General features: G+C 32.8%; 1 protein-coding gene across 5 annotated transcripts in view; it reads right to left on the bottom strand.

Annotated features, from left to right (window-relative positions):
- EXOC5 (exocyst complex component 5) overlaps positions 1-14,135 on the bottom strand; it is a 49,090-nt gene that overhangs the window by 20,777 nt on the left and 14,178 nt on the right. For all 5 annotated transcript variants that reach the window (XR_008427271.2, XR_008427270.2, XR_008427268.2 and 2 more), the window contains exons 3-12: positions 13,916-14,063; positions 11,870-12,064; positions 10,991-11,055; positions 8,564-8,592; positions 7,311-7,420; positions 5,444-5,488; positions 5,193-5,333; positions 4,096-4,178; positions 2,750-2,959; positions 1,322-1,469 (exon numbers count right to left, since the gene is read on the bottom strand). Coding sequence is in view for 1 of the 5 variants with exons in the window: in XM_024567967.3 (XP_024423735.1) it covers positions 1,322-1,469; positions 2,750-2,959; positions 4,096-4,178; positions 5,193-5,333; positions 5,444-5,488; positions 7,311-7,420; positions 8,564-8,592; positions 10,991-11,055; positions 11,870-12,064; positions 13,916-14,063 (1,174 nt within the window). In the remaining 4 variants the exon portion in view is untranslated. The remainder of the gene's footprint in view (positions 1-1,321; positions 1,470-2,749; positions 2,960-4,095; positions 4,179-5,192; positions 5,334-5,443; positions 5,489-7,310; positions 7,421-8,563; positions 8,593-10,990; positions 11,056-11,869; positions 12,065-13,915; positions 14,064-14,135) is intronic.

Raw genomic sequence — 14,135 nt, forward strand, 5'->3', positions numbered from 1 at the left:
CCAATCTAAGTCACCAATAGGTAAATGGATAAATTGTGGTATATTCATGCAATAAAATACTACTCAGCAATGAAAAAGAACACACTAATTAATACACACAACATGGATGAATCTCAAAATAATTATACTGAGTGAAAGAAGCCATAATCACATGTACATACTATAATATACTATAATTATTCTTATAAAAATAATTCTAGAAAATTAATCAACTCCTTGAAGACATCCTATTTAACTTTTAAGACTTAGTCCTCAAATGTCCCCTTCTTTTAAAAATCGAACCTATAGTGACATACAGCGGATCTGAGGTTGCCTGAGGATAGAAGTGGAGAGAGGGGAACAGGAGCTTGTATCAATAAAAGGGCAACAGTGAACTTTTTGGTGTGATGAATCTTTTCATTATCTTGACTGCAGTTATAGCTTCAAAAATATACACATAATTTATCAAAGTTAACAAACTGTTTTTTTAAATCTTTTTTTAAATTTTTAATTGTTATTCAATTACAGTTGTCTGCATTTTCTCCCCATCCCTCCACCCCACCCCAGCCAAACCCGCCTCCACCCTTCCCCTTGGTTTTGTCCATGTATCCTTTGTAGTAGCTCCTGTAAACCCTACAGATTGTTTTAATATACAGTTTATTGAATGTCATTTACTAAAAAAGCTCAAAGTTATTTTTAAATAAGGAAATAAAAATGAATCTGCTTATTCATTACACTGCCCTTTTTAATATCCTTTAAAGCTGCCATCATCAACTACAAGGTCAAGTCCAAATTTCTAAGCTTGGTATACAAAGAGTTTTTCACTACCCTTTCAACCTCCTCTTATTACTCTTCCCATGTACATTTTAATTTCAGGCATTTTATGCTGCATGATTGATCTTTGTACGTCTTTGTACTATTCTCTCTGCCTGAAACAGCCTGCCAGAATCACCTTCTTAAAGATATCCTATTTAGATCTGACGATCCAGGCCTCACGACTATAAAACTAGTTTTGCCCCACCCTGTATAATGTTGACAGCTACATGTCGGATGACCTGAGGCTTCAGAAATAGTTTAACATATTTTCAGCATTCAGAAAATTAAAGATATTACTATACCAAATATGACCATCACCCCACTCAGGTGTATGATACCATAACATTTTTACAAATGTACTTCTAAATCCAAAGTAATTTAGTCCTCTAAAACAAAAATCCTATATATTTTAATTATAAAAATAGTTGTTCCTAACCAGAGAGCAGATTTATATCTTAGTATAAACAAGGCAAAACTTAAAATATACAAATATATGTAAATAAAATAAATTTACAAGTACTCTTACCTTATGACATCTTTCAAAGGCTTGTTTGGTTTCTTGTAAAAGATTAACCACCACTTCTTGGGATAGAAAGGTTTCTCCATGAGTATCGATACTTGGCCCCAATGGTAAGTTGGTACGTTGTCTAATTCTCTCTTTCAAATCTTGAATACTACAGCATCGTATCAATAAATTAAAAAAGAACACTTCAGTATACATAGACTTCAACTTCAAATACTCTCTAACTTAACATATATCAATATCAAAAAAAAGTGGCCAATAGCCAGGAGACCTAAAAGTTCTAATTCCAATAATTAGTTCTGTAAAGGAAGGTAAGCCTTAAATCTCTAAATCATCTGGAAAATTAGGAGATTTGGAGTTATGATCTCTATTTAAGCTCTACAATTCTGACTCAGTAACCAAAATCTCTTTGTTCCGTTTTATAGGAAGTGGGCTATTCCAAATAAGGTAATATTCCACATAACTAAATGGTCCTGCTTAAAATAAACTTTAAAATTTTATCTTTTTAAAACATATTTAACCATTTAAACACAAGTTATAATAATCCCAATAAATATATTGTACATTTCATTATTAAACAAGATATATTAAACATGATTTAGCTTTTCTTAATGACTAAGGATCACTTTAAACATTATATGATGGTATCATCAGAGGGTGAGGGTTAGAGCTGGTTTTTTTTTTTTGCTCCTAGAACATATAGCTCCAGATACTACCAACTATTTTTTTTTTAATTTTTGTTACTGTTCTTTAGTTTTTCTCTTCCTTTACTTGCTATTTCTTTCAGATGTCAATTTTTATTCCTAATTATAACCTCTCCCTAATCATTATTTAGTATATGACAAACTGGGAAATAAGAAACTGTATAGGGTGTGTATGCAAGTGGACTCTGAACCCTGATTATAAGACTCCAGAGAAGTCATTCTGCTTCATCCTAGAATCACCTGGGGTTCTAGATAGTTGCAGTCTGGATTTGTGAGGTGCCACCACTATAAATTACAAAGTGATTTATAGCAAGTCACTTTCTTCAAGTATGTGAACAATCACAAGTTTTAAGGTATTAATTTCATGTACAAGTCATTAAAAAGTTCAGGGTTTCTTTGCTTTTTTTCACACCTACCACAATCAACAAAAAAACAATGTGCCTCCTAGTTAACAACCTGGAAGACTTTACTGAGTTTGAAAATAAAAAAGAGCCTATAGAGCCCTATATAGTACTGGTATTCTGCTTTACATTTTAATATGTTATGTTAGGTTGTTTTCAACAGGTTGGTTCAAGAGACAGGATTTGATAAATAGTATAAACAAACTGGGATCAAAGAGTTTTTCATAGAAAATTCCAACAGCTCAATATTTGACACATTTGTGCAAATATAATAACGTTCTTAATATATTTAGTCTTATTATATAATATTTAACAGAAACACTCACCCTCCTGTGCCAATGGATCTCTTTTGATGGTTTTTTGAATCATAATAGCGCTGTAGGATCATAGCACTTCTGCTTTTCAAATATCCAGTCTCCACCTCAATATAGTTCTCCAAATAGGAAATGAAAATGGATTTGATAAGCTTAGACAAGAAAGTCTGTTTATCAGTACCTAAGTTAAACTCCATCAACTTGCTGGAAAGATTCGTGGTTCTTTTCATGGAAGAGGAGGAAAAAAGATTAATATATATTTTAGGTATAGTAACAATAATAAGGAATATATACTTTAACAATGTGACTTTAATAACTTAAACCATCATTCTTAAAATTTGGTAAGGTACTTATTAGGAAGCAGAGAGCAGCTGTATAGAGTTATATAAAGTAGAATAAATATTACAAACAACATTATGGGGTTTTTTTGTTTTGTTTTCTTTTTTTGCAGTTTTTATTAAATTATTGAAGTTAAACTGGTTAATGTAATTATAGGTTTCAAGTCAACATTATGGCTATGAAAACTGCCATAAACTCCTAGGGGTGACTTAGCAGAGGAAACTGCGGAAACCAACCAGTCTAGAAATGGCAACCGGTGGCACATGGCTTCAAGTATGCTCTAATGCCATTCGTGCATGACACGGTACACAAGCCAGAATACTGAGAGGTCTACTTTCTGATCATTCTATTCTACGTTTATCCATGTGAACTTTTCTCTAATTTTGTTTCCCATTGTTGAAGACAGGCTCATAATAATGTTGTTACTGATAGAAACTTTCAGTTAGATTATGGTTACTTTTTAAAACTCTCCTCCCAAAAGGATGATACTGAAGAATAAGCAATAGGGTTGGGTAAAAACTATATTAAGCTTCTGATATAATAATATGTCTAAGTTTATAACACTGCCATTTACAAAAAAAAAAAAAAATTCTCACCAGACTTAAGATTGAAATTGAGACTTAAGGTTGAAATTGTCATTTTTCAAGAATTTGTCACTTCCTTTCTCAATTTCTAAAGTTTTAACTGCAGGTAAATGTAATTATATTACTCGGAGAAAAAATTAAAGAACAATGAACTAGCTTACAACTCAAATCAGAAACAAAATATTCAAGTCTTCGTTTAAAGAAGGTAAACAAAGCTTTGCTTCATTCAAGTACATTAATATAAGCTAATACCCAATTCCTTAAATTAACATACTAAGAATACTATAGAACACTAGTCTATACAGCCAAGCATTTAATACTAAAAGGCATACTGCTATCTGCCAAACTGTTATTCAAAAATACCTGAATACTCCCCCATTTTCCAAAAAACAAAATCTAAGATCCGCTATTATTTTCTAATAATTAAAAATATACCTTGTATATAAATCATAGAGATTTTTGAGATACTGCTCTGCATCGGACTTCCTACATTCTTCTAACTGGTCTTTCACAAAACTCTAAAAAAAAAAGTCAACATTTTGTCAATTAAGTAAATACTAAATTACATAGTCAAGATGTATTTTTGTCTGAAATTAACTTCACATTCTTAAAATGTTTTGACTTACAATTCAATGGAAAAGGCGATGCACAGAAAACAGACCAATATAAAAATGTAAGCAAATAGATTTAAAATTTTACTACTATATTTACTAGTCCATCTGTATCAGTCTTGGGAATAAATATTCAGAATTTCAAAATATCCTTTTTAAAAAAAAAATGGCCTCTCCTGACTCATGAAGTACATTCTAAAAAAACACCACCAAAAACCCCAGAACAAAATCCTGTTGTACCAATGTAGTCAATTCCTGAAAGCAGCAATTACCAACTACGGTCTTGGTAGCATTAGTGTCCCTTAAGACATTAACAGGCATTACTCTCAAGTTAGGAAATACCGTACATTACACCACCACTTCCAGAGAACCACATACACATTAGTACCTTTAAAGGCTATTCAAAAACCTGATTTATGTTTTAAAAACACTTATTTAATGTTTCTTAATCCAGTGGTAAACATAGTTTAGGAAATGCTGCTTTAAAGTATAGTGCTATGAGAGTAAAAGCTGCAAATGAAATTCCTGTGTCTTTTTCCTTTCATTTTAGTACTATATACTACAAAAATTTTACAGACTGCATTTGTAATTTTTGTTCACAATTTCACAAATGCCATCTATAGGTCAAGGTGAGGACCCCCTAAAAATAAAAATCTAAGCGTACCCTTCTATAACCTGTTGCTACTGCTACTATTGGTAAACAAAATTAAAACATGTGTCTGATGACACTTAGTGATTAGCATATTTTTTTTCAACAAAACATTTTTTAAAAAGCATGACGCTGTCGTTCCTTTCCCCTTCACTGAATAAGTGGATTAGTACTTATGGACATTACATAGTAAGCTAATTTTTAAGAAACTTTTAAAACAGAAAAAAATCACACATTGCTTTAAGAACAACTTAGTCATTATTTAAAATTACCTGTAGTTTGATTTCAAATACATTTTGAATAAGTTTAGCCAGTACTGTCTCTGGATTACTAAAGATATCTCCAACTTGTTTGTTTACTCGTTGACAGAGTATTGCTGCATCTTCAAATATATCATTTCTCAAATAAGCGCCCTAAATAGCAGAGGCATTTTACACAGTGAATACACAATTTTTAAATGATTTTTAAAACATAAATTAACATAAAATAAAGTGAAATCCAATAAAGTGTACTGTTATGTTACCTCCTGGCACTGCTTTATATAAACATCAACACAATGGGAATAACCCTATGAAGAAGAAAGAAATACGTTATTACTGTTCTGGTTAAACTATAATAATAATCTCAATAAGAGAGGTATTATACAGGGTGGGACCAAAGTTGTTTATGTTGTGAGTACATGAAACAGAGTTTATTCTTGTATTATTACTTGTTAATATTTTCCATATTAATAACTGTATTTGTTATACAGTAATATTTATGAATAACTGTTAACCTACTTTTGTCCCAACCTGTATGTAATAAGCTATAACTATGTCCCAAGGAATGGCCAATAATTGTTGGGCTTGAAAAGAAAACTGAGGTATAACTGGTTCTTTATAGTCATTTTATGCAGTTATCACCTAGTCTCCTTCAAATCTAAAACATGCACATGAGCACACAGACTCACAGATTCAAGGTCTTGAGAAGGTTTTATGTATCTATCTTTCCTGTCTTGAATTCAAGGCAGACAGAGTTGTATTTAACTGACATTCTGGAAATTTACTTTAAAAATTGGATCCATTTAATGGAATGTGTTTAATGTATTTTTTCCTTCTTACCCGAGGACATATATTTTTTTCATTGCTTTTAGAGAGAGAGAAGTGGGGAGTGAGGGTGACAGAGAGAGAGAGAGAGAGAGAGAGAGAGAAGCACTGATTGGTTGCCTTCCCATACACACCCCAACCGAATGTGAGACCTTTTGGCCCACAGGACAATGGTCCAACCAACTGAGCCACACCAGCTAGGGCATGAATAAAATGTGTTTAAATAAAACAGTTTGTCATATTAAGCTCAGTATAATGAAATTTTTGCTTATTAATAAATCATACATATAAACAAGTAAGGTAAGCAACAGAAAGTATAATATTGTCTCAGGAGCCATTCTTTCTTTTTTAATTGAATTATTGGGGTGACATTGGGTAATAAAATTCTGTAGGTTTCAGGTGTACAACTCTATCATCACCCTAAGTCAAGTCTCCTTCCATCATCACTTATCCCCCTATAACTTCTTCTACCTCCCCCCACCTCCTTTCTCTCTGGTAATCACCATCTGTTGTCTGTGTCTGAGCTTTTTTTTGGGGGGGGGGGGGGGTTGTGGTTTTTTTTTTTTTTGCTCAATCCTTTCACCTTTTCCCCCCAGTTCTGCAAAATCAAGAGCCATTCTTAATACTTAGATATAGTACTTAAGTGAAAAGTTCAACAAATGGTTTATATTTCCCTAATCTGATATATAAATATAAAGAAACAGACTGAAGCACTATTTTTTTAAGCACTTTGTTTACAGAAATGCATTCCCATACAGGAATTCTCTTCCTAATTCAAATTATAGGAAGACTTTCAAAATAGAATATTCCTTTGTATTATCACCTGAGATCCTCTGGATTTAATTTAAGTCTTTTACTAGTCACTTTCCATCTACTCCATGGTTCCTACATTCCACCAGATACTTAAGGTCAAGTCTTCTTGCTTTTGACCTATTTCATATCATGCTTGACTAAAAAAAAAATACATTATAAACCAAGGTGGCAAACAATATGATTTTCTATGTCAAACTATATAAAAATTCATATATAGCTTGGTATATACTGATATCAAATATACACATTAATGTTTGATAAAATTTAATGTTATAAACTACAAAATACCTATTTAACCATTAAATATCTAAAATCCAATATCACTTAAGGAAAGAGATATGACATGTACATTCACATTACTCAAAACAATAAAAGTTATCATTGTGACAGACATACAACTAATAGGGGACAATCAGAGACTCTAACATATAGAATTTATATAATCTCCACAGTCTCAAAGACTAATCTTCATTTTTAATTTTTACTATTTACCTTAAAATGAAGTAAAACTGCTGCTACTTCTCTCATTCTGGAGATTTCACCTCTTCTTTGAGCACTAGTAAACTCCTGAATCAGTTGGCATTCTAAATCATGGTATTTACCTAAAAATAAAAAAGAAAGTCATTCAGCTACAATGACACAGACACAGTACCTAAGTTATTTGCCAGTGTATGAATTATTTATAAATATAATGACTATGGATCTAGCCTTCTTTTGAAAGAATTACAAAATAATATGAGATTACAGGCAGTAGAATCTAGATCCTACAATATACTGTGGTATATAAATCTATATTTTTAAGGCACAAAATCTTCCTAAGCTAATAAAACAGCTAAGTTCTCATAGTTTGACTGTTATTCACCACTATTACTTTAAAAAGCAGCTGACTGGGAAACACCTCCCAGATGGAAACTCTGATAGCAAGAGATAGGGAAAATCTTAAAGACTATGGGAAAGGAGAGGAGGACTATAGAAATGTTTACTTGAGTTCAGATGCCTTTACCTTGAACAATGGCAGATTCAACATCAAATTTCACCTTAAGATAAAAGGTGATATTTGATTCACTACATTCTTGATGCTATTATGGTTCTGAATAATTGAACTTTGGACTAATCTATGGTGATCACAAACAATGCAGGTAAGTTCAAGTGCCAACCTTATTCTAACACTTTTGGGAAAATAGATAGTTCTTTGACCCTTCTATGCAAAATGGCCTCTCAAACAGTGACTCAGGCTATCATGAGAGCCTGCAAATACAGTGGCTGTTCCAGAAACCTAGAATGATCTGCCTAAAATATAATCCATAGATTGACAAGAATCAAACTATTCATACAAGGAATTAAATAGGTACTAAAATACTCATATGAGCTTAGCTTTTAAAAAAAAACATACTTTAGAGATACATGTATGAATACAAAACAATCTCCAAAATACATTGTTAAAATAAAAAAGGAAGGTAAAAGGATTTCTATAGTATACTACTAATTATTTTAAAATAAATGGGGGTAGTAGAACTAAATTTTACACATGTATACATGATTTATGTTCTATGCTTGTATACCCAAATGCTCTGGAAGAATACCAAAGAAACTGGTAATGGTTGTTTCAAGGAAGAGCAATCAAACTCAGAGACACAGGGGAAAGGTGACATTGTTTCCACTATCTCTCCTTTTACTAATTTTTTCTTTTACACAAATAATTTATTACTTACTCAAAATAGTTAAATAAATAGAACCCCACTTACTTGCAATTTTGGATTTTACGTCTGAAAATCTGAAAGATAAAAACCAATGATGAAATCTATTAGCTGTGACTAATGTACCAGAGTAATATAAAATATTAATAAAAGGAGAAACTGAGTTTGGAGATATATGGGAATCCTCCGTATTAAATGTCATCATAAAAAAAAAAAAGACAAAATCAAAAGGCAGAGAGTATTGACAGAAAGCATGACAGGTGACAAAACTAAATTTCAGCAATTCAGATGGGGTAGCTGGTCCTCATTTAGGAAATTCACATTGAATAACCAATTCCCTTGTTAAGCAGGAAGAATTTTATGAGGTATTAACAATTCAGTCAGCCCCAAAACTGAGCTATTGCCCCTAGTCATATTCACTAGCACTTTAAATTCACTTTTTATTTGCCTATTTCCTCTCTCTGTTAGGATATTTTCATATAAAGTTCAATTATTGTTATTTAAAAGAAAAACAGTAAAAGGTATGTACAAATGAGTTATTTTAGAACTAGTATAGAAGCTATAAAAAAGGACCCGGAAATATGCAGAGCAATCATTCAATCTTTGCAAATTCAGAAACTAAATATCACAAAAACCAGACTAGAATTTTTTCAAATCTTAAATATCAAGGGGGATGCATATCATGGAAATTGATGCTGAGAGATCCTATACAATCTGTTTGAAGAGAGAAGAAAGTGGCTGGCAGAAGAGATACCAAAGACAGATGAAAAAAGTAATAAAAATTTAGAATTACCCAAAACTGATATACAGTCACGTGCCACTTAATGACAGGAATACATTCTGAAAAATGGTCCGTTGGGCAATTTCATTGTTGTATGAACTTCACAGAGTGCACTTACACAAACCCAGATGGGATGGCCTACTACACGCCTATGCTATATTGTATAGCCTACAGCTTAGCAGAGGCTAAAACAAAACTGTTAGAGAAGTATATAATTGTACAACTGAGAAGTGGGAGAAAATGAGGATTTGCATGTGTGTTTTATAGAGGAAGCAGGAGAGCGAGGGGTGGGAGGGGTAGCTAACAACTATTATGTGCCTATCATGAGTCACACATTTTACCACTTAAGTAAATGGCCCAACTATGAAATGCCATAAAGTTAAAAGAGAGGTTTTTGTGGGTCACTTTAAAAACAATTACTCAACATGTTGGGCAAGTATGAGATTATTTGTAACAGTTAAATAATAGATGACCATTACTGCTAACACTTTATGAAGACACAGAGTTGAGAGTCAAATAAGGTATATTTTGGGGGTATGTTTGGGGTACTCAATCTCTATGTTTGGGGTTCTCTATGAGGAACTCATTCTCTATGTTTGGGGTATAATGGTCAAGCTTTAAGGATAACAGTAAGTTTACATTTTACCCGTACTAGAGGATCTTCCAATATTATCAATAACAGATAAACCTCATGTGGGAAAGCATATTTCTTTCAAGATATTCACATGAGGAAACCACTACTACCAATATTTTATTAAAGTATCTGACATTCCATGGACTAAAGGAAATCATGCAAAAATTTTTGTCTCAGTGAAGTTTTTTTTAGAATAAAACCATTAATACCTGACTTAGCAATGGGCGCAGGGCCTTGCAACTAAAGCAAGCGTTCTTAAACTGAAGTCCCTAGGGAGGAATTTGCAAATTAGTAGCTAGTGAGTATAAAATTCCATGAAACTATGTACAACAATCTGTATATCTGAATTTTTTGAAGAAACTTTAAAGCTTTCATCCATTTTTCTTTTTTCTTTCAAAGAATCCTCACATTTCTTTTTATCCTCGCCCAAGGATATGTTTATTGATTTTTAGAGAGAGAGGAAGGGAGGAGTAGAGAGAGAGAGAGAAACATCACTGTGAGGAACACCGCTCAGCTGCCTCTCTCTTATGTGCCCCGACAGGGGATTGAGCCCTGAACCTAGGCATGTGCCCTGACCAGGGATCAAACCTACAACCTTTTAGTGCACAGCAATGTTCAACCAACTAAGTTACCCAGCCAGGGCTCACCAGCTTTCAAAGGTGCCTTAGGTCTTAAAAAAAACTTAAGAATTTTCACCCAGAGATCGGTTGGAAAAAGCAGCTGAATGGTCCTATGTTTAACCTCTCCCTATCTCCTCCCACCTTGGTCATCAGAGTCGAAAAAATTAAAATTCAAACTCTCACTTTAGTAAATTTCAAAATTCTCCCATCATTTTTCCCCAGAAGGAAAACAAAGGATTGAAACTATTTCAAGATATATTGTTAGGTTTAGAAACTGAGACCATATTTTCTCATTCAACTACAATATACTATACCTTGTACAACGGAGGTATTCTACAAATCCTTGTTGAATTAGTGAGCAAAATCATACAGGGAAAAATACAAGTTTATTCTATTAATTGTACCATGTATTCAAATTAGCTCTTAAAAAATAAACTTGCCTATCAAAAGGTAACTCTTGGGCGATTAGGTGCAACTTCTGAATGATGTCTGCTGCCTCCTTTATCTGTGAAAAAATAAAAGCAGTAATTTTTAAAAAACCCTTATATATATAAAAATAACTTTGTATTTGAAAATAGTAATATTCCCCTATATATGCCCACAAACCCTAAGACAAACAATTTTCTTTTAATATCCACAACAAATAAAATATTTTGAACAACAAGAATACATCTAGGGTATCACCAATGAGTTAATAAAGCATGTATCTGTCATTCCGGCACCAAAATCTTACGATTTTATACTGTTACAATCACCTTCCCAATGAAACCTGCAATTCATTTACTCAAAAAATTCAACTCACTGCTTACTGAAAGCAGAAGTGTAAGTTTCTTATGAGTTTATGAATACAAAAAGGATAAACAAGATTTAAGAAAATTATTCAGATCATACTGCTGCATATATTCTACTTTAAGCTAAGTGAATAAAACAACAAAAATGCCACTTCAACTTATCAATGATTTAGGTCAGACAACCCTCATCCAGCAAAATGTAACTATTTAAAAACCACAGAAATTCTGTTAATATTAAAAATTAGTTACAGAAAATAAATACTCAACACAGTTAGCTCAGCATTTCTAAACCACACTTAACTTCATAAAGAAAAATGCCAAGCAATCCAATTAAAAATTAGAATATAAATACTTCATCAGCAATCTGTAGGCAAGTGTACTAACTTACATTTTAGAACAATAACAACTTTTAAGAAGTCAGCTACTCAGTGATTTGAAGTTCTTCTCTGGAAAGTAATAATTGCAGTTTATAATTAGGACATTGTTATTAATGCTGTAGTTTGCTTTTATCCTTCTGACAATGCTCACCTTTTCAGAATTTGTAAAAACATCAGATTTCAATTCTCCATCCAGAAACTCATTAAAGTACTTCATCAATTTCTGAGCCTCTACTGCTCTTTGTCTGGGTATGTTTACCCCTTCCAACTGGTCTCCAAGGTGACAGACCTTGGTTGCTACATAGCTAATGTGTTCATCTAGTTCTTGGAAATGTTGGAAGGCAACCTAGGAAAAAAATGTGCATAACCATAAAATACAATGGCATAACCCAGTTTTTACTTATAATGACAGCACCCAGAATTAACTTATAATTTGTATCAAAACTAACACACCAACTCATCACTATTCTCAAACTTATGTAGCTAAAGATAACACATTTCATACATAATTATGTATGAGACGACCTACAAAAACAATTCATGCTCATTAGATAAGTACATAATCTAAAACCTTTTAAAAAGTTGCAGACTTTTATACTTTTAACTATCACAATCATTATATTTTGTCATGAATACATTTGGTTAATCAACAAGACAGCAAACCAAAGTTCCCAGTACCACTTACTCAGAAACAATTGTGATAACAATGAACTCAGTATCAAAGGGACCAGTTATCTGAACAACTCACTTGCTACTACGCTAAAATGAGTCAAAAATATATTAGAATAAGAGACACCAATTAAAAAGAATATTTAACATACCTTTATTTTAATTTTAAGAGCAATGCTAGTATCATGAACAAAGTAAAATATTTTTTGCCCAGTTTTGAAAACAGAAAAGATAATTATTCTACTTAGGCAAAGGTACATTACTCCCTAGAATATCCCTTTTCCCAGGGTACGCTGACTGTCCTGTGGAAGAGAAAAACTATGTAGCATGAATGCCTTAGAATTGCCAATAACAAAATTGCTGATAATTCACTATGATACTTTTGTTCTAACCTTAAATTGAGGGGGGGAAGCTGCAAACATGTACTAAGGACTTCCTCTGTACTAGACACTGTTCTAAGCACATTACATGTATTTATTGTAATTATTTAATCCTTACAACAACCTATTTTATATGTAGATGAAAAAACTGAAGAAAGATTGAGTTGCTTGAGTTTATACAGCTAATATTTGGCAGAGCACATTAGCTTTAGAACTTGTTAGATTAACTATTATACTATTATTATTACCCAGGGAAAACTGCATTAGCAGTATTTGGAATCCATCACCTTAACTATTTAAAAATACATTTTCTGTCTTATGCAACTTACTGACTTTTTTATTAAATATTTTCTCACAGTCAAATAGCCTTACATGAAGGACTCTAAATTAATGAAATCTGAGCAGAGATCAGTTTGCTAATCCCTAACATCAAAGAACAGTCTCTGGGAGGCAGCAGAGCTAAACAAAGTTCCTCAAACTTATACACTAATAAAGGGAATCAAGTTCTAGATCAGGCCCAGGTTGTGAAAGGCATTTGGAGGTTCCAGATTAAGTGTAGGGCCTAAGAAGCTTGGCCTATTTAGCCCTAGGGGCAGTCTCATAATTTGTTTTTACTTCAAAATGGACTAAGGAAGAATTCTGCACCTACTTTCCCCATAGTTACATTACAATTCTTATTAGGACACACCTCATGACTTTGGTGAAACTTCCCAGACCAGGGTCCCCCTAAGGAAAAAACTTCATCCAGGCAACAGTTAGTCTGGTACTACTTTGCTTGATGATTAAATGAGAATGCAAAAGACTACCTAAATGTCCAACCTAACAATGAACCCCTAAAGATACAGGTCTGCTGAAACATCGTTCCCAAAATGCTGCATTGTTAGAGGGGAAGCAAGGACCACACTGTACTGGATAGCATCCCATCCTAAGAAGGGAGTGCTGTGATCTCAAACCAACACTCAGTAGTTACCCACTGCCAAGAGTGTCTAATAATAATTCACTAAAATTTTATCCAATGGCATTGGAGCAGTAGAGAGAAATTCAACAGTTGCTATAATTTGACTAGATTTTTAAGAAGAACTTAAAGCTGGGAGGAAATAAGGATATTATAGCTATATAAACTATTCACTGTTTAGCTAAATATTTACCTGATTGCTTTTCTGGAGCTCTTGCACCTTCTTTGCAAATTCCTTGGCTTCTTTCTGACACTGTTGCTCTAGTTTCTCTACTTTCCTTTGAATCCTTTCATCCATTATCTGTAGTTCTTGAATATGATTTACAAATTCTTCTAATAACCTAATAGAGAAAAAATGAGAATATGTATAAACCCATCTATGATTAATTTTAGGAACTAACCAGTTCATTTAT

The sequence above is a fragment of the Desmodus rotundus genome, chromosome 7 (genome assembly GCF_022682495.2).
Source record: "Desmodus rotundus isolate HL8 chromosome 7, HLdesRot8A.1, whole genome shotgun sequence".
NCBI lineage: Eukaryota > Metazoa > Chordata > Mammalia > Chiroptera > Phyllostomidae > Desmodus > Desmodus rotundus.